Source organism: Molossus molossus, unplaced genomic scaffold (genome assembly GCF_014108415.1).
Source record: "Molossus molossus isolate mMolMol1 unplaced genomic scaffold, mMolMol1.p scaffold_m16_p_10, whole genome shotgun sequence".
NCBI lineage: Eukaryota > Metazoa > Chordata > Mammalia > Chiroptera > Molossidae > Molossus > Molossus molossus.
Window position 1 is genome coordinate 99,835,489 of NW_023425345.1, and position 20,538 is coordinate 99,856,026.

General features: G+C 43.8%; 1 protein-coding gene across 4 annotated transcripts in view; it reads right to left on the reverse strand.

Moving 5' to 3' along the window:
* Positions 1 to 20,538, reverse strand: part of MTUS2 (microtubule associated scaffold protein 2) — a 389,435-nt gene that overhangs the window by 56,028 nt on the left and 312,869 nt on the right. Inside the window, exon 1 of one of the 4 annotated variants that reach the window (XM_036252381.1) lies at positions 3,553 to 3,797. The exons of the other annotated variants lie outside the window; for them this stretch is intronic. Coding sequence (XP_036108274.1) covers positions 3,553 to 3,606 — 54 coding nt within the window. The 5' untranslated portion in view covers positions 3,607 to 3,797. Of the gene's footprint in view, positions 1 to 3,552; positions 3,798 to 20,538 lie in introns of those variants that run through there. 4 annotated transcript variants of the gene reach the window in all.

The following is a 20,538-nucleotide window of genomic DNA, read 5'->3' on the forward strand; positions in this document are numbered from 1 at the left end:
AACAAGGGGCTCTGTAACAAATCGGACCGAAAGTAACCTCACAGGGTGAGCGGATCATAAATTCCTAACTATGCAGGTCATGACCGATAGTCACTGCCCAGGCCTATAAAAAGATTTCTCTGGGCCCGAAGCAGCCCTGTCCATTGCTCTTGCGTATCTGTATTAACACTCGCTCCAACCAGCGGAGCTCCCTGGCCAGGGGGAGGAGTCCCCTCACTGAGGCCCCTTGGAGGCGGAACCACCCTCAAGGGAGCCCGTAGTCTTGGTAACTACCCTGTACCTTGCTTTCTCCCACCTTCATGTAATCGTCTTTACATTCCCTCCTTAATTCCACACGCAGAAGAAAAACTGCAAAACTCTCGCCCAGAGAATCTGAGATCTTGTTTCCTGGCAGGTTCTTCGGTTTGGCTCAGATACACTCATAAAGATTCTCCACAGGTTTGGATGTTTCCTAACAGCTCAAAATCCCAAGGTGGACCCCTACTTCTTATTAACGCATGTTGAAAAACCTGGGTCTGGCTTTCGGCCTGGAGAACCTTTGCCCACACTCCTGCGTGCTCAGCTTCCCCGTGCCGCAGCTCACAGCTCTCTGGCTAGAATCCCTTTCCTCGGCGCTCCTGCTCAGAAGCCCACTCCTTCTCCACGGCTCACGGAAACTCCTCCACATTCTTCCAAGCGAAAGTCAGGCTCCACTCTCCCAAGAAACCTTGCCTATGATTCCAGAACTAACTTCTCTTTTCACTAGATTCCAGAAACATGGAAGGTCAGGACCTCAGAACCTCATTGGACTATACTCCTCTCTTGTACTGTTGTAGTTGCTGTCTGTATGTTACTGTTGTGTACCCCATTTGTAATTTTTTTGGAAAAGGTAGAAGTACAACCAAACACGTAACTGCTAAGCAAGACACGCCTTCTAAGAATTATTGGATGGTCCCCACAATAAGTAGGCACAGAGTAAACCAGTAATAAATATCGCCAACAAATAGGTGTCATAAAGTTGAAAGCACATGAGCACAAGCAGCTTTTAATAACCATTTGTTCATTTAACGCATTTTTATTTATTTCCTACTCCAGCAAGATTCTATAGTTTCTGCCAATAAGTTAATGCTAAAGAAGCATTTCAGCCCTGACCGGTTGTTCAGTGGTTAGAGCAACGGACCAAGGAGTCGCGGGTTCGATTCCGTACCTCCGTTGCGGTTTGTCCCTGGCCCTGGTCGGGGTCATGCGGGAGGCAACCAATGGATGTGTCTCTCTGACATCGATGTTTCTCTCTCTCTCTCCCCCTCTCCCACACTAACTGAAGATATTTGAGAAAATATCCTCAGGAGAGGATTGAAAATAAAAAGCATTTTCAGATTTCTCATTCTCGGCCCATCTCTGAAACCAATCAATTACCTAAATGTCTCTTTCATTGTCCCACCACTCTTTCCAGAAACTCTTTGCTGCATTATGATCAAATTGTCAAAAAACTGTTTTTATTTTTCAAAATTAAGTTTTTGTATTTTGTATCCATATAAAGTTCTGAGGAAATGTATCTTCCTTCCTTCCTTCCTTCCTCCCTCCCTCCCTCCCTTCCTTCCTTCCTTCATTATTAAGCTGGGCTAAAGTAACCAGAAACCACTTTACCAACAATTTTATCAGGCCTCTTTCAATGGTGATGCTGGGGTTCTTACAGCTGACTGACAAACTAAAGGATTTTATTGTGGGATTTAAAGGAGTATTGATTTCCAGAGTTGGAGATTGGAGTGGAATCCCATCATACTCCTGGTATATAATTCCTGGCCCAACAGGTCACTACTGAATAAACAGATGATTTTGGCACACTGCCCGTGAAATTATCCAGAAAAGTGGGCGACTAAATAAAGTATTAATTTTAAAAAACGTAACAAAAGAAAGCCCTCAATTCCTAAAATGAGCACCCATGAACACTTATCTACAAAACCTCCGATGGAAATACTATTCTAAAACACAGTACAGAGAAGTCAACAACCGTGGGTATAAACACAATGAGGAAGTTCATAGATTCAGTATAAGCTTTTAAGTTTTCATTGGTAAAAAATATGTGTTAGGTTGGAGGTTTCAAAGCTAGAATGTTTGAAAGTTACTTAAATGTCACACTGCTAAAGAAACAAAATAACTTTTAATTATCTCTCCAACCCCCAAACTAAGAAGAATGACACAGGGTTAATTATTTTCAAGAACTTGATTTGAAACAAGAAAAGGGTGGGTTCACGGTACAATATATTTTTCTCATACAAGGTCTGTATATTATAGCTCCAATTTCTAAAAATTTTGTACCAGGGTTTAGGAATATGGACATAATATTGTACATGTAGTAACTCCTTCTTTTTTGTTATAATTATTGTTATAAAGCTTTCTTCAATGTCTTTTTGTGAACACTGCTTTTGAAAAAGGGCTTAATCGCGTCAATGTTGAATTTGCAAACTGCATGCAAACATCTTATATTTCTACTTCTTGATAAAAGCACATAAATGTGTATATAAATATTTTAGTTCATACTCATGATAGCCAAAGCCAAAGCCATTGAAACAGTTATTTCTATTGGGACAAAAGTACTAGGTAACTTTTAGGATAGTTTAATTTTCCTAGGTTGTATGTAACCCGACTTTAGGTCACAGTTTATAAACAGGCTGATAACTAAGATGTTCCCAAGTGACACTCCTGTAATGAGTTTATATTAAGCCATATATTTCCTTCACCTGGTCACACACTATACCTCGAGCTCTCTCTATAGCTGACGTCCACATTGAAAGGAAGCGATTTCAACTCCTCACTAAATCCCATTTCATGCATCTTTGAGAATTCCATTGAGCATGAGCATAAAATATATCACAGAGACAAGATTTCTGGCCAACAAATTCCTAGCAGTAAAATTAAAAGCATATCCTAATCCATTTGCAAGCTCACAGGCAAATGTCAAAAGCAAAGAATGGCTTCGTGTTGGAACTATCATCCAATTCTCACTTGTCCTGTATCCCCAGGTCCCTGGCTGTGAATTTCCTGCCACTGAAGACTGGGACACAGCCGCAGACTCTGGCTCTCAGTTTTCACCTCTATGCCATTCACCCCATGCGATGCAAAGAAGCCCACAGAGAAGAGCTGTACTGGTGCTTTCTTCTCTGCACGCAAGAATATACATTACAAGGATGAATGCTGTTTGTAAAAAAGAGTGATAAAGTTTCAAAGTTAGCAGCTGGCGGAGGAAAACATGTCTAGCGAGTCTAAATTCTCCACTAAAACATCTTAGGTTTCACAGGTACATTAAAATGCACTGGGAATATCCCAAGGAATTTTTGGCAGCTTGGGCTTGGAGGTGCCTGAGCACAGCCCAGCAGTTTCAGGGAAATGCAACAGTTCCGTGGGGACTGCAGACAGAATTATGTAAGGCTCTGCAGAGTGGGCCACCCGCGCTGCAGCCTCTGCTCACCAACAAAGCGCACCACAGGCTGGGGGAGGGACCCAGGTGGCTCTGGCTTTCTCTCTGCCCTTTCAGAGGAGGAGAGGTTAGAAGAGAGAGGGAAGGCAAAGTACCGTGGCGTCCAGGCACTGAAGGCAGATATAAGGCTTGCAGCAGCAGTGGCCCATCCCGGCAGGTTGACAGGCACGGAGACTTCCTTCATTCAACGTGTCAGCGGTAATTCCTAAGGCGAGGTAATGGCTCAAATGAAAGGGGCGCGCTGCTGGGAGCTGTCACAACTTCCATGTGGTCCCCTCGGCTACCTTATTTCTCCTAATAACTTCAGGAATCCCGGAGCCAGAGAAATGGGAGGAGGAGGGGCACCAAGCGGCGGATCCCGCTGAGGGGAGAGGGAGGGCAGGAGCTGGGAAGGGAGGGGACAGGCGGAGGGAGGGTCACTTTGCCACTGGAATCCTCAGAGTGAGGCGAATCAATAGTCGCAGAACAATCGAGCATGCACGATCGCCATCCCCCTAAGAGGACAGCCAGCCTGCCCTACCGGGAAGGGTGGGGGAGTGGCCGCCGCTCCATCCCTGCCCGTGTGCGGATGCGCCCGTGCACCACGCAGACACGCCAGAGGACGCAGGGAACACAAAGAGGAGCCCGGCCGCGGCGCTGTGCTCAGGACCAGGCTAGCCCCGCGGTTTGCCCGGGACAGCACTCTTGTAAACGCCAGGGAGCTGGCCTCTCCTCCCCGCTCGCCGCCTCCCGGGCTGTGGGTTGCCTCTGGGGACCACCAACTGCTCATTTTCAAATACGTGTGCCATGAGCAATTTTCGCCTTATTGGATGAAATCTTTATATTTGAAATGTAATTGTGAAATTGCTTGCCTAGGCAGACATTCACAAACCTTTCAAGTGGCTTAAGTAATTAAACTTGGAGCTGGGGGCGGGCATTCCCCCTGGGCATCTCAACAGAAAAGCCTCTGAGGACTGATCTTTCCCGGCAGTTTGTAATCTTTAAAACAGTTAAAAAAAGAAAAAAAGGAAGGTGTAGGGAGCAAGGGGTTTCTTTCTTTTTTCAAGAGACATGGCATTTAAAATATATATTTTTGGAATCCTGCAAGTAAAAGATGCGAATATTTACCAGATTAACTTTGTATTTCCTGATACTTCAAAGGAGAAATTCTGAAATGTATAATCTGTAGAAACACTCAATTAGATATAAATTAGACAACAGTTGCTAAATTATCTAATTTTACTAACCTGAGATTTTTCCAAGCAGATTTTAATTAAGTAGCACAGGCTATTTAGATTTGCTTGTAGAAGGGCAAGGATATTTGGTGATCAAATAAGAACAGACTGAAATGTTTTTGCCCTAAACTCAAAAGAATAACTCAAATCTCCCTTTTAAACTAACAGGTAAAGTGGCATAGTCCATTAGGAGCACAGCATGGCTTCCTGTCAACATTTTAAATGTTCTTACGCTTTGAGCCATCATTTCTGCTTCTGTCCTACGATAATACTCACAAAAATATGAAGGGGGTATGTGTGAGGATATTCAACTCAGCATTGTTTGTAACAGCACAGAAATGGAAAATACTCTAGATACACCACACCTTCCCATGGTCTGGAAAGGTGACACCTTGTTAAGAGGGAAAATAAGCTGTCATAAAACACAGAGCAAAACTATATTCATGTATACGTTTGTATGTGTCTAGAATAAAGCTTTGGGGAAGATACTCACGCCTTCCATATAAGAGCTACCGCCACTTATGAAATGAGAAATAGGAGCGAATTTCTAATTTTTACCCTCTTGCCAGCATATATTACTTTTGTGGTTTTAAAACAAAGTGAACATCCCTGGCCGGTTTGGCTCAGCGGTTAGTGTCAGCTGGCGGACCAAAGAGTCTTGGGTTCGATTCCAGTCAAGGGCACGTACCTAGATCTCGGTTTGGCCCCTGGCCCCCGTCACAGGTCGATGTTTCTCTCTCTCTCTCTCTCTCTCTCTCTCTCTCTCTCTCTCCCTCTCCCTCCCTTCCTCCCTCCCTCCCTCACTCCTTTACACTCTGTCTGAAGATAAATGGAAAAATATCCTCACGTGAGCATTAAAACAAAGACAAAGTGTACCAGGGAGAGGGCAGCAACCACGGAGCCCTCACACAGGCTTGCCGTCCTCGGCAGTGAGCGGGGCAGACCTCTCTGAGGGAGAGCAGCTCTCTGTACCTGCAGCTTGAACCTGGTCGGAGAACTGTTCCTGAAACTTTTGAAACCACAGGATAAGAGTGTATATTGCAAGAAGCAGTGCCCTGGTGCACCTCTGGGCACAGCAGGGCATCGCTCACAGCAGACAAAAGGTGGAAGCAACCAGTGTCCATCGGTGGCGAAGGACAGACCCAATGTGGTCTTTCCATACAATGGAATATCATTCAGCCACAAAAAGAAAGAAAATTCCGACACATGCTACAACATGGATGGACCTTGAGGACATTATGCTGAGTAAAATCAGCTGGTCACAAAAAGACAAAAACTGCACGATTCCACTCATAGGAGGCACCCAGAGTAATCAAATTCACAGGACTGAAAGTACAGGGTGGCTGCCAGGGCCTGGCAGGAGTGGGAATGGAGAGCTTGGTTGTTTAATGGGGACAGTTTCTGTTTTGCAAAATAAAAAGAAGTCTAGAGGTTGGTTGCACAATAATGTGAATGTATTGACTGCTACTGAACTCTACACTTGCATGATTAAAATGGTCAAGTTTTTGTCCTGTGTATTTTATCACAATTAAAACTTGAAGAAATGTGGTGGCTTGCATGCACCTGGAGGCAGAAGGTCCCTGGGCAAGAGGCCATGTCAAGATGAGGCAAAGCCCCTGCGTTGGAAGGCCGGAGGGGGAGCGCAGGCCCCACGGGGTCAGCAGTGGTGCAGAGAGCTGACTGTCTGCCGCTTAGCAAACTGTTTCTTTCTAAATTAGGACTTGGATGCACTGTGCTCAGAACGGCTCATTCTTGCACGATGTACCAGAGAGCTCGCTCACGCAGTTGCCCACAGATCCGATGAGGTCAGGGAGGCTGCCCGGAGAAAGATGACACAGCCTTCCGCCTTGCAGAGGGAACAGGGGCGCGGCCTGGCCCGTCTGGCTCAGTCAGTCCCAGACAGCAGTGCTGAAGCCTTAGCGCCGTCCGCGGTGCTGAGATCAGTGCACACAACCCAGATTTGGAGAAACGAACCCAGGTCCCAGGGTTGTGCCGTGTTTGTTGGAAAAATACAAAGAACCTTCGTATACACATTTCCAGTTTCAACAGTTATCAAGGTTTTGGCACACGTGTTTCATCTGTCCCTTTTAAATTCTTTTTTCCCCATACACCCATCACCCTGATTCAGTGACTATCAAGGTTTTGTTACTTTATGTTTGCTTGTTCCTTTCCTTAAGTCCTCACCCGAAGATATTTTTCTATTTATCTTCAAATAAATAGAGTGGGAGGGAGGGGGGGAGAGACAGAGAGAGAGAGAGGGAGAGAGAGAAACATCGATGTGAGAGAGACACAGGGACTGGTTGCCTCCCACACAACCCTGACCAGGGCCAGGGACGAACTGCAAACAGGGTTCACGCCCTGGACTCTGCTCCGCAGGCCGCCGCTCTAACCGCTGAACCAAACTGGCCAGGGCAGTTCCTTCTCTTTTAAATTTGTATTTGAAAGCAAAGCCCTGCACACTTCAGTATGCATTGCTGAGAACCATGAGCATTTTTATATAACCACACACCACTGGAACATTGAAAGAATTGACAATATTTCCTTGGCACCTAATACCAAGTCCAAACAAAATTTTCCTAGTTTCTGAAAGAAAATGATTTTACTTTTATTTTTTTCTATATTTCTATATGATGACTATATTCATGTAAAATAGTTTTTCCAATTGGTAAGTACCAAGGTTAACTTAAAATAGGGAAGCATAAGTAGCCAGAAATCAGATTGCTTGGAAACAGCCTGTTTTACTGCATGTCGAGCAAAGGATGCAAAGGACTGGACTGCATTTCAAGGTCTGAAAGCAGCCACATTAACAAAAACGTATTCCTTTTTCTTTTTGCACATGCATGTATTTTTTTCATTTACAGCCAACGTTCAGTATTATTTTGTATTAGTTTCAGGTGCACAGCATAGTGGTTTGATCATCACATACTTCACAAAGTGTTTTCACCTTGATATTTCCAGTACCCACCTGACACCATACATAGTCATTATAATGTTATCGACTATATTCCCTATGCTGTACTTTACATCCCCATGTCTACTAGTTAACGACCAATATGTACTTCTTAATCCCTTCACCCAGCCCCCCGACCTCCCTCCCCTCTGGCAGCCATCAGTCTGATCTTTGTATCCATGAATCTGTTTCATTTTTTGTTGTTGTTGTTAGTTTATTTTGTTCTTTAGACTTCACATATAAGTGAAATCATATAGTATTTGCATTTCTCTAACTTATTTCACTTCGCATAATACCCTCTAGTCCATCCATACTGTCGTTAATAGTAAGATCTTATCCTTTTTTATTGCTGAGTAATATTCCATTGTATATAGGTACCACAATTTCTGAGTCCACTTGTCTATTGATGGGCACCTGGGTTGCTTTCATAGCTTGGCTATTGTAAATGATGCTGCAATGAACATAGAGGTGCATGTATTCTTTTGAGCTAGTGTTTTGAGTTCCTTCAGATACATACCCAGAAGTAGAATTGCTGGGCCATAAGGCAGTTCCATTTTTAATTTTTGGAGGAATCTCTATACTGTTTTCCATAGTGGCTGCACCAATCTGTATTCCTACCACATGGTTGGTTTTCTTGAATTGGGATTCAAACTAGGTCCACTTATCACATTAAGTGTTAAGTCTCTTAGGCCTCTTTTATCAACAGCAGTTCCCACCCTCCCCTCCCTTTCCTGCCATTGGCTCATTCAGAAACTGAGTGGGCTGGCTTGGAGAATGTCCCACACTCTGGATTTGCCTCTTTGCTTCCTTGTAATGTCATGTCACTCTTTCCTACATCCCTAAAAATGAAATTTAGTTCTTGAGACTGGATGAGACTCAGGCTCAATTTATTTGGGCAACATCACCTCAGATGTAATGTTGTGGGCATCCTATCATATCACAGAAGGAAGCACCCAGTGTCTGGATGTTCCATTGTTAGTGGAGCTATCATGGATAGGATGTGAGAGTCTCTCTCCTCCTCAACCTTTCATCTAATGATTTCACTTGTTACTGATTATTACCTCAATCAATTATTTCACTGGGAGTGGCAACATGATGTTCTGATTCCATCATCCTTTTGCATTTAACTGGAATTTTTATATGAGGAAGGAATTTTTTATCATCAACTAGGGTGATGTCAGGTCCTGCAATACAGTTTATACAGGAAAGACAGGGTACATGCTTATTCCCGTCCAAGGCCAACTTCCTGAACAGAGACTTGGTGTTGCAATGGGATCTGATGAGGCTGTTTGCTTTCTCTTGCTTTTTCAAAACATTATTATGAGTTCATGTTTTTATGTCAATATTCACGTTTTAATCAACTGTGTTTATTATTCCTTTTAGATGTTCATTTTATCTCATCTTTAGCCAATGAAAGTGCCTTCTTGTTGGTCTCTGTGTCCTTTTGACACCACTCATTTGTCCACCTCCTTTGCTCTCTGACCTAACATGGTATTCTCGGCTCATCTGGAATATTTCTTGCTACAAATCTAGGACCAGCTTTCCCCTCCAGGACCCTTGGTTTCTTCTAGTTGAGAATGGATAAATTAGGGCTGTTTGCGGTCTTTTGAGGACTACCTGGTAGGGATGAGAGGTCCTTTGAAGGAAGTGATTTTTTCCCAAACAAAATGTCCTTGGAAGAGGTCACTGGAAAACTCAGTGTGGGGCCTTAGGATGGAGTGAGAAAGGAACAGTTCCTTCTCTGGGGCCCTTAGAAGTGGAAAAATGCTCAATGAAGCTCACTTTGAGGGAGGTACCCTGGATTCTATAACACGTAGCAAACCAAGGCTTAGGTGGGGAGATACTTTGTGACATAAAAATTTTCTAAGGAGTCCCCAGAGTGCTTGTATATCTGAAAACAAAACAAAACAAAACAAAACAAAACAAAACAAAACAAAACAAAACAAAACAAAAAATAGAAAACAAAACCCTGACCTTCTTGGCAACATATAGAATGGGGATTTAGACTGTTGTGATTTAGCATAAAAGGAAGTGATGACCACACAGGCTGATGAAATCTGGGACATTCTGGTTCCTAATATTTTTAAAAGTTTGAGATGGTTTTTATTTTTGGCATGTTTTATTGCATTGGAAGAGGAATGAGCATTTAAAGGTTGTATGAAGGTCAACTGGTATATCTGTTCAGAGAAAGCCTTATAAACGCTGCATGTTTTGGAGCAATGACTAATGATGAACATTAACTGATCAGAAGTGAGTCACTGTGCTTAGGTTTTGCATGCAGTATCTCATGTAACTCTCACAAAACAGTGTAAGCCCTATTATCACCCCATTTTGCAGATGAGAAAACTGAGGCTCAAAGGTTGCAGAACCTGTGAGGTGTACACAAAGCTAAGAAATGATCGAGTGGGGTCTTGAACTCAGATCTGACTCGGAAACTCGTGTCCTTGGCTACTGTGCTTACGAAGTACAGTACAACCGCTGAGCCCTTTTTTCTGTAAGGCCTATATAATTCTAAGTTTGTAAGTTTATAATCTGGATGAGGAACCTAAGTTTATAATCTGGATGAGAAAAATGTAAAAGAATATTCAAACATACTTATGAAATTGCCCCACACTCTCAGGTCTTGGAATAAGAGCCTCCAACTGCAGCACGTTTTTTATTTGTTTTTACTGTATATTTACAAACCAATGTACAAACACCTTTAAACTGACATAGTAGATGCCAGGGACATAAATCAATGTTAAAATGTTCCATTTGAGGCAGTATCGCATCCTCCCACAACCACATCAAAGTTACAACTAAACTACAGAACAACCATCATTCAAAACCGCCTGAAATCAAGCTGGATGGAAGTCCTACAACCACGGAATTAAAGCAGCAGCCACATCCAGACTGGTAGGAGGGGCGGAGGCACGAGGGGCTGGTCCCACACCCACGTGTGGCGGATAAAAATCAGGAGGACACCTCGGCTGGGAAGGTCCTTCCTGAGGACTGAGGGGTCCCCGTCCCACACCAGGTGCCCCGCTCAGGGTTCCAGTGCCAGGAAGAGAATCCCCATAACTTCTGGCTGGAAAAACCAGCGGGAACTGAGGCTCAGGGAGGCTGAAGCTGCTGGAGCCCCAGGCAGCTCCTTAAAGGGCCCACGCACGGACTTATTGGACTCTCTCCCTCTAAGCTTGGAGGGAAGGCAGCTCGAGAGACACCAGAGACATACAGGGAAGAACTAAGCTGTTTGGCACTGGAGCCAGGGCTGGAGAGGGGGCTTTCTCTGGGACAAACGTGCTGTCAGAGGCCTTTGTTCCTTTGGTGAGCCCTTCCTTGGGGCGGCAGACAGCCACCATATCTGGGACTCCAGAAACCTGGCTCACACTGGTAGCCCTGCCCTGGTGACTCCCTGAGGCCCCGCCCTGCCCCACCCAATTTTCAGGCCCACCCAAGCTGTTGCCACTTGCTTAACCATAGGATTGGCCGGTCTTGGATCCTGCTTCAGGTTTTTCCTAAATTCTTTCAAACGAGCAGCATCTGGTCTCAGCGAGCCCCATACCTCTCATTAAGTAATACACAGAAACAAACACAGGGAGGCAGCCAAAATGAGGAGACAAAGAAACAGGTCCGAAATGAAAGAACAGAACAAAACCCCAAGAAAAGAACTAAGAGTAATGGAGATAAGCAACCTAACAGATGCTGAGTTCAAAATACTGCTTATAAGGATGCTCAATGAACTTAGTGAGAACCTCAGTGAACTTAGTGAGGGCCTCAAGAGCATAAAAAAGGACCAGTCAAAAATCATGGATGCACAGTTAGAATTGAAGGAGGCATTAACTGAAATAAAGAATAATTTACACAGCTTCAATAATAGAGTACGTAAATCCAAGGAGCAAACCATCGATTTGGAATATAAGGAAGCAAAAAATGCCCAATCAGAACAGCAAAAAGAAAAAAGAATCCACAAAAATGAGGATAGTGTAAGGAGCCTCTGGGACAACTTCAAGCGTGCCAACATTCGCATCTTGGGGGTGCCAGAAGGAGAAGAGAGAGAACAAGAAATTGAAAACCCGTTTGAAACAATAATGGCAGAAAACTTTCCTAACTTGGTGAAGGAAACAGACATACAAGTCCAGGAAGCACAGACAGTCCCAAACAAGATGAACCCCAAGAGGCCCACACCAAGACACATCATCGTCAAAATGCAAAAGGTTCAAGACAAAGAGAGAATCTTAAAAGCAGCAAGAGAAAGGCAGCTAGTTACCTACAAGGGAGTTCCCATAAGGCTGTCAGCTGACTTCTCAAAAGAAACTTTGCAGGCCAGAAGGGAGTGGCAAGAAATATTCAGAGTGATGAAAAGCAAGAACCTACAACCAAATTTACTCTATCCTGCAAAGCTGTCATTTAGAATCGATGGCCATATAAAGACTTTCCCAGACAAGAAAAAGTTAAAGGAGTTCATCACCACCAAACCGTTATTGTATGAAATGATGAAGGGTCTTTTTGAAGAAAAAGCTAAAATATATGAACAAACAAAATGGCAATGAATACATATCTATCAACAATGAAACCTACAAACAAAATGAACAGGCAGAACAGAAACATTCTCATAGATATAGAGAACATTTTGTTGGTTGCCAGATGGGAGGAGGGTTGGGGGAATGGGTGAAAAAGGTGAAGAGATTAAGAAGTACAAATTCATTGCTAGACTGACAAACCTCAAAGGGAAAGGGGTTGGGGGGTGGTGGGAAGAAATAAACCAAAGAACTTATATGCATAACCAATGGACACAGACAATAGTGTGGGAAAGGGTGGGAGGGGGGTGGGAGTCAGGGAGGAGGGAGTCAATGGGGGAAAAATGTGGAACATCTGTAATACATTCTACATTCAACAATAAAGATTTTTTTAAAAAAAATGTTCCATTTGATTATTTCTGTTTCTTTGTCTTCCTTCAACTTGGAATTCCTTACCCATCCCCCTCTCCTGATCACCTCTATCAGACTCAAGTCTCCTCCTGCTCGAACCGGATCCCTCGGTTCCTGTCAATATCACTTCCGCTCCTTTGCCTGATCCTCCAATTCAGAGTGAGTTTTCTCCTTTCCTGTCATCCTGTATACTTGATCTTGCTAATGACATTCTGCTTCATGTATTAATCCTTGTTTACATCTGTTCCCCCACACACACAACCCCCTTACTGTGCCTCACTCATTTTCGCACCCACAACACTAGTCATCTGCCTTGAGAACAGGTTTCAGTGGCCACTCCCAGAGGTGATGAGGGACGAGACCGCAGAGGAGACTAAGTAAAGGTGGCTTCTTGGCAGGGGAACTTTGGTGTTTCGTGTAGTTTGTGAGCCAAGGGACCATTTGCAGGAGATCAACAACATAAAAACTGTACTTATGTCTCACTATTTATTTCCAAAGAAAACCAAGAAAAACGATCATGAGAAAGCCTCATGGCAGCCGTGTGTTTATTGTGGCTCCACCCTCCACGCCCCTCCCTTTTCCATGCATCCGAAATAGGAGCTGGAGGTCTTACAAAGGAATTCAGCAAAGCCATCGCCAGGAAAATATGTGTAGCCTACAAATAGGATCCACCTAGAGATTTAAATGAGGTGGGAATGGGCTGGGAAGGGAAAATACAAAGCAGACATCTTTAAACTGGAAGTGATTGATGGCTACAGTCACCTGCATGCAGACAGTACATGTTCTAAAATGCCTTTGATGTGATCACCAAGATTTAAAATGTTAAGGGAACAAAACAAATGACATGTACTATTCTGTTCTTAGATACTTGTCAAAAGAGAACCATAAAAATGTCCCTTTTCTGTAATACCCAAGTAGAAGATTGCTACTTATGTAGGACAACCTTTTTTTGTGTAGTCTGTTAGTCTTTGGCAGTATTATTTTTTTAAGTTGATTTTAGAGAGAGGAAGGGAGAGAGAGAGAGAGAGGAAATATCAATGTGAGAAACATTGATCAGTTGCCTCCCGCACGTGCCCCAACTGGGGATCAAACTCACAACCTAGTATGCGCCCTAACTGGGAATCGAACCTGAGATCTTCAGTGAATGGGCTGATGCTCAACCAACTCAGCCACTGCAGCCAGGGCAACAGTACTCTTATTTACTTTTTTTCATTTAGGTCAATGACTAGGATGATTGCAGGCAGGTATCATCTTTAGGTTTCTGTGTTATATTTAGAAGAATTGACTACTCTCGTAAGAGAAGTGGGATTTACAGTGATCTTTAGTAGTTGGACAGATGGGTTGGACAAGGTTGGATAGCTGACAGGTGGACTCAGACACAGAGATGGGAAGCACGTGGTAAAGCTCCAAGGTGCCCTGTCTATTGACATACATCAAATGAGAGGGTGATTACATGGGCCATTAGCTGAATATCAGTCACTAGGGTGCCTGCCATTGTAAAGAAAGGAAGAAAGGATAAGGAGGTTGGAATGGTGTCTATGCCCAATCTAGGTGTTTCTTCTATGCCCTGATCCTCCCTACTATCCTGTGGTGAAACAGACTGGGGTCACAGCAGAAACGGGAGAAACATGTCAGCATATGGCTTCTCAGCATATGGCTTCTTACCAGTCCTCAACCTCTCAACCAGGTTGAGGTTCTCCCAGAAACCTCTGCTCCTCTTCTGTAGCATTTCTCACCGTGTCGATTCAACAGTCACGTGACCTGCTTAATGTCTGTCTTCCATGAAAGCAGTGACCATATGTACCTATATCCTTATCACTTACACAGGGCTGGGCACACAGTACCAGTTAATATTAAATACATGAACGGTTACGTGGGCCTACCCTAGGTAAGGCTGAAGAACGTCAGGACATAGAGAGCCTGCCAATATGCAACAACACAGCGGCTGCTCTAACGTTTGGAGGGTGTTTGAAAGCCCCGAGGGACAGACGTCCTTGGGCCTGAATGCACAGACACTGCCCAGCAGAGAGGGAGAAACTGCTCCAACACCCACTCGGACTTTCCTTTTAAGAGCAGGGAAAAGCCTAAGGTTTCAAGAGGCCACTTTGCATCCTCATCTGTGTAAGAGTGAAAGCTGACTCTCTAACCACTTCCCAGGTCTCTCTGCTCCTGTTTCCCTCTGATGGTAAGAGCCTGGGCATCTACCCGAGTGGGCCGCCCAGCTGCCAGCGATGCCCGCTCCGGACTGCCGCATGGCCTCCCCCAAACTCCACATGCTGTCATTCTGCACCACAGCCCCAACCTGCCACACCTGCCACCGCTCCAGGGAAGGAAACAGCAGGTGTCCCACAACTAGTGATTACATGTGATGTTTGCAGAAAGCCTACAGTTACAGTGAAGGTGGCCGTCGCTCCTTGAAAATGGTGCAATGAACTATAATCCTACACACAATCCAGCAGCTAATCCTGTCAGCTCCACTTAAAAACAGGTGGAGAATCTGACCACTTCTTACACCTCTGCTGTGAGGATCCTGGTCTAAGCTGCCATCATATTTCACTGGATTATGGCAATAGCCTCCCAATTGATGTTCCTGTATCTACACTTGCCTCTCCTCCCAGTTATTTTTAACAAATTAGACTGGGAGAAGGTTTATAAATGAAGGTCCGAGTATGCCCCTCCCCCTCCTCTAGCCTCCAGTGACTTCTCATCGGAACTCAGAATGAAAGCCAAAGTCCTTTCTGTGGCTTCCTGGATGATCTTCTGTGACCTCTCTGACCTCAGGACCCAGTACTCTCCCCACCACTGACCACACCCAGGCACGCTGGCCTCTTGCTGTACTTCCAGCACAAGTGTTTCCCACCCGAGGCATTTTGTTCTGACTGGTCCTTGTGCCTGGCTGACCCTTTCCGCAGATACCCGCGCCTTGTTCCCCACCGCTGCCCCCTCACCAGTTAGCATTCCTGAAGCACACTCTGTGAATCCACACCCCCCCACCTCTCCCAGTGCTCCCGTACCATTTCCCCTGGTTTTCCCTTCTCCAAGGTGCTTGCCTTCCCTGTTTGTTGTTCATCTCCTTCTACTGGAAGGTACTCACAGTTAGGTTGGGATTTTGGTGGTTCTCTGCCTGCTATATTCTCTACTTTTCACAGTGTCTAGCACAGAGCAGAACTGGATAAATATTTATTGGGTTAATGGATAAATGACTGAAGGCCAATAAATGTCCTAAAGGTAAAAGAGGTTATTCTATAGATACTGTAGAGATTTTAAAAAGAGAAAGAAGGAAGGCAACAGTATCTACGTATGTCCATATCTCCAAACATTTCTTAATTGAAAAAACTCAACAACAACAAAAATAGCAAATCACTAGCTAACTTGAAGAAGAAAAAAGGGAGAAAGCACAAACAGAGCAAGAAATGACAAGGGGAAACAAAAAAAAGAACTGAAAATCATTGCGAGCTCTATACAAATAAATTTAAAATCCTATATTAAATAGATAATTTTCTTAAAAAACAAAACAAAACACTGATTACCCAAATTGAACCCATCAGAGAGAGTAAGTTTAAACTGACCAAATTTCCATAGATGATACTGAGATAATTATTAAAGAACAACCACCCAGAGAAAGCATCAAGCTCAGATGTTTTCATCATGTTCTTCTACTAAACCTTTGAAGATCAGATAGTCCCAGTGTCCTATAAATTGCTCTGGGCCACTGAAGATTGTGGCAGGCAGAAAAATGCCCCCTTCCCCTGAAAGACGTCCATGTTTGAATACCCAGAATCTATGGCTATGTTAGGTGACATGGCAAAATGGAGAGAAGGATGCAGGTAGGATTAAGGCTGCTGATCACCTGACCTTGAGATGGGGAGATGATCCTGGGTTATCTGGGAGGGTCTAGTGTCTTTAAATGTGCAAGAGGAAGACAAGAGAGTTGATGTCATAAAAGAAAAACAGGATCGTTGCTGGCTTTAAAGATGGGAGGAGGCCATGAACCAAGGAATACGGGGGCCCCTAGACGCTGGCAAAGACAAAAAACCAAGGGTTTCCCTTAGAGCCTCCGGAACTGAACACGGCCTGCCATGATCTTGATTTCAGCTCAGTGAGACCCACTGTGGACTTCTGATATCCACAACCATTAGATAATAAGCTTGTGCTGTTTTAAGTCATTAAGTTTGAAGTGATTTGTTACAGTGGCAAATAGAAAACTAGTTCAAAATACTAATAAAAAATTAAAGAAAAACTTCCTAATTCTTTAAATAGAGCATGACCTACATTTGATACCTAGACCTGATGAAGACTCTCCAAAAAAAGTAGGAAAAAAAAAGAAAAAGTAAAGGAAAACTGTAGACTGTTGCCACTCATGAATAGTGATGCAAAGAACTAAATAAAATATTTGCAGAACCCACTTCCACATAAAGAAAATAATACACCATGACCAATTAGGATTTATCTTAGTCTTTTAAAGTTGTTTCAATATTAGTAAATCAATACTGATAGATCAAAGGGAAAAAATAATAATCTCCACAGATGCTAAAAAAGCCTTTGACAAAATTCAATATCCATTCGTGTTAATAGCACTCAAGGAAACAGAAATTAAAGAACATTTTCTTAACATGATAAAACACCTTAACATGATAAAAAAAAAAAAATTAGTGCTAAAGCTATTATTTTGCTTAGTGTGGAAACACTAGAAGAATTTCCATTCAAATTAGGAACAAGACAAGGATACCTCTTATCTGTAAAACTGTTCAAAACTGTACCAGTGGTGTTGGCTAATGCAATAAGAAAAGAGAAATTAATTAGCAGCAAAAGATTTGGTAAAGAAGTAAAACTCTATTTTTACATAAGATAGTATAACTGGAAAGCTCTAGAAAAATCAAAAGTCAATGGTAAAACTGACTCAAACAGTGTAAGAATCCAGTAGGGTAGCAAGATTTAAAATTAAGAGGCAACTCAATAGCTTCATATACACAAACAAATGATGACTAGAGAAATGATGGGAGAGAAACCCCAATTTATAAATGTACAGTAGGTTTCTTCTCGGGAGCCATGGCCCTAACATCATGGAGAGGTAAAGAGGGGACTTCACCTTACTCCAAATATTTTATTTTTATTTATTTATTTTTAAAATACGTCGTTATTGACTTTTTAGAGAGAGGAAGGGAGAGAGAGCTAGAAACAGTGATGTGAGAGAGAAACATCGATCGGCTGCCTCCTGCATGCCCCCTACTGGGGCTCAAGCCCTCAACCCCAGCATGTGGCCTGACGGGGAATGGATCCGGGACCTCTCAGTCCATGGGACAACGCTCAATCCACTGAGCCACACAGGCTGGCCAAACTATTTATTTTTTAAATAAAATATCTAAAGCAAATGTAGCAAGATGTTAAGGTTTATTAAACTTATATAACAAGCACATGGTTGTCATGACATAATGTTTTATACTTTTGGGTACATTCGCAGTGTCTCACATACAGAAGGACAGTGCTCTCCAATGTTCTACCTCCCTGGTAGCAGGACATTGTTCACAGCCAAGGCAAACCCGTAGCACGTGATGGTTCTGCTCTCTCACCTAAAAATATACCAGGTTTTTCTGGAAGCATCAACAAGTCATTTACTCTCCACAGCATTAGAATACAGAAGTTCAGAAGCTAACACTTTTGGGTTGGTTGTGTTATGTAATTTGGGTTTCTGTTACAATAAACGAGAAACAGTATTAAACTTGACATATTCATTTTAAAAAGTATGAGGCTTATAAACATTCTAAAAGCCCTCATAATTGGATAATAAAGAAGTCAAGAATGGGTTGTCAATATTATTTAAAGCTGAAAATTTTGTATATGTTCTGGTAAAATTATTTCATTAAGAAGCAAATCAAAATGCTTAAGCCATAGCAACTTAACTTGATTATAAGTGCTGATGATTTAAATGAAATTAATTAGTCACAAATTTCCCAAGAACATTAAATTACTCCCCAGTGCTAGAAAAATGGATGATTTTACTCTTTCATTGACTATATGCTGGATTCTTTTCTTTTCTGGGTAATGTGGAAAACAATCGAAGATTTACTGGTCAGTGTCTAAAGGAGGTCAGGAACCCTGTAGTTCCACAACAATATAGAAATAGTGAACAATGAGAAAAGTTTCTTGAGGCTTAATAACTATATATAAATTAAAAAGAAATTGTCATTACTGAGCACGTCTGCAGTGACCTCTCATTTGGGTTTGGGGGGGACTCCAGAAAGGGCTTTCAGTAAGGCAGAAGAAAACCCAGCTTTTCAGTTTACCAGACATTTAGCTTAAAACACTACTTTAAGCGTATCTTCTTTTTGATGATTGACCAGCCTTTTTGCCTTGCCTATTCTGTTTGTCCTGAGCACAAGCTCCAAGGGGAAGAAGATACGGCACATCTCTTTCTCCATCCAACCTTTCTCTCTTCTTCATTCTGAGTAAAATCTAGGCTTAAACTCTAGAGGTGGTTCATAAAAGCTGATGGGGCATGAGGCTGACACTGCCCACCCCGACAAGGGCCAGTACTGACTGGTGTGCAGTACTAAAGCTCTTTACCTCTAGACGGGACAACTCTGCGGGGTGCCTGGAACATAATCACCCCCAGAGTTATCCTGTACTGTAGAACAGCACTGATTCTTTGAAGTAGAGACAATGACAGATCGGGGCAATCAAACATGAATGAAAATAAAGGATGAACATCCCTTCTGGCACCCAGTATCTGGTGCTAAGCACTATCATACACCCCCTGTTAGAGCAGGAGCACAGTGGGGTCAGGTAATGAATGCAGTCCTGGCCCAGGTTCAAATCAAAGTGGATCTGCAGAGTCCACGGGCCTCAGGGATTATTTTCTAATTCACAAAAGTGATGTACTTGGCACCCAGCAGAACCCTCACGTTGGTTCCTTCACCTGAGGAGTAACTGTTGTGATAGGAAAGTCAGGAAGCAGGCCATGGAACTGCCCCCTCCGCCCCAGGTAAGACAGCAAATTACTAACACTGCTGTACCCTAAAAGCAATGGCGGAGGTCAGCACCGCTCTCGAGGACTTAGAGGATGCAAGGCTGATGGTCCTCCTCCTAGCCCCATTCATTCTCCGTCTGGCCCCCAACAAAACCACAAGGGTCACGGTAGAAGTCACTGCTCCACCATGCATGCGACCAAACAGCAGGCTGTGTCCCTAATGTGGTGGCCCTCACGAGCGCAGAACACCGGCAGTGGTGTGAGCTGTGTGGCTGTGAAGCTGGCAGCTGGATTCTTCTCCATACCAACCAGCACGGAGGCCACACACAGTTAACCCCACAGGGGACGGACATTACTCATCGAACCTTGCCCCAGGGCCACGTAATGCTTCTGGTCTGCGTCATAGTCAAGTCTGAAGGAACACAGGCAGAGCATCTCACGGGTCCACCACATTGATGAAATCATGTTAATCCACCTGGATGAGCAAACAGTGGGCAAGTGAGCTGGAGGCCTTGGGAAGACACGAGCTCCAGCGGTGAGTGGTGAACTCCGCAGTGGTACAGGGGCCCAGCACATCGACCACATTTTCAGGGGTGCGGTGGGCTGAGGCAAGGCTAACACTTCTTCAAAGTGAAGGACAGATGGTCATACCTTGCACTTCCTAACACTAGGAAAGAGCTAGAACCTTGGTAGGCAGCTTTGCATTTTGGAGGCAGGATTTCCTCCCCTGAGATTAAGACGGTGGCCCATTGGTCAGGTGATCGGGAAGAGCTCTCTGGTGAGTCGCAGCTGTGGCCCCCAGCCCTGCCATCTCCCTGTCTGCTCCCTTGCGCCCCCTGGGTTTCTCAGAGCACAGTCCCCCAGCCATTCACATGCTCTGAGATCCGGGTCTCACTCCTGCTTCTAAGGAACTCAGGGGAAGACGAAGGGAACGGGCAATCAAGGTGGGGGTGGGGGCTTGTCTCAGGAAGGAATGCAAGTGTGGTTAAATGGGGATGGCCTTGCGTGTCCTCACTGGACGTAGGTCCCACAGAGGCGCT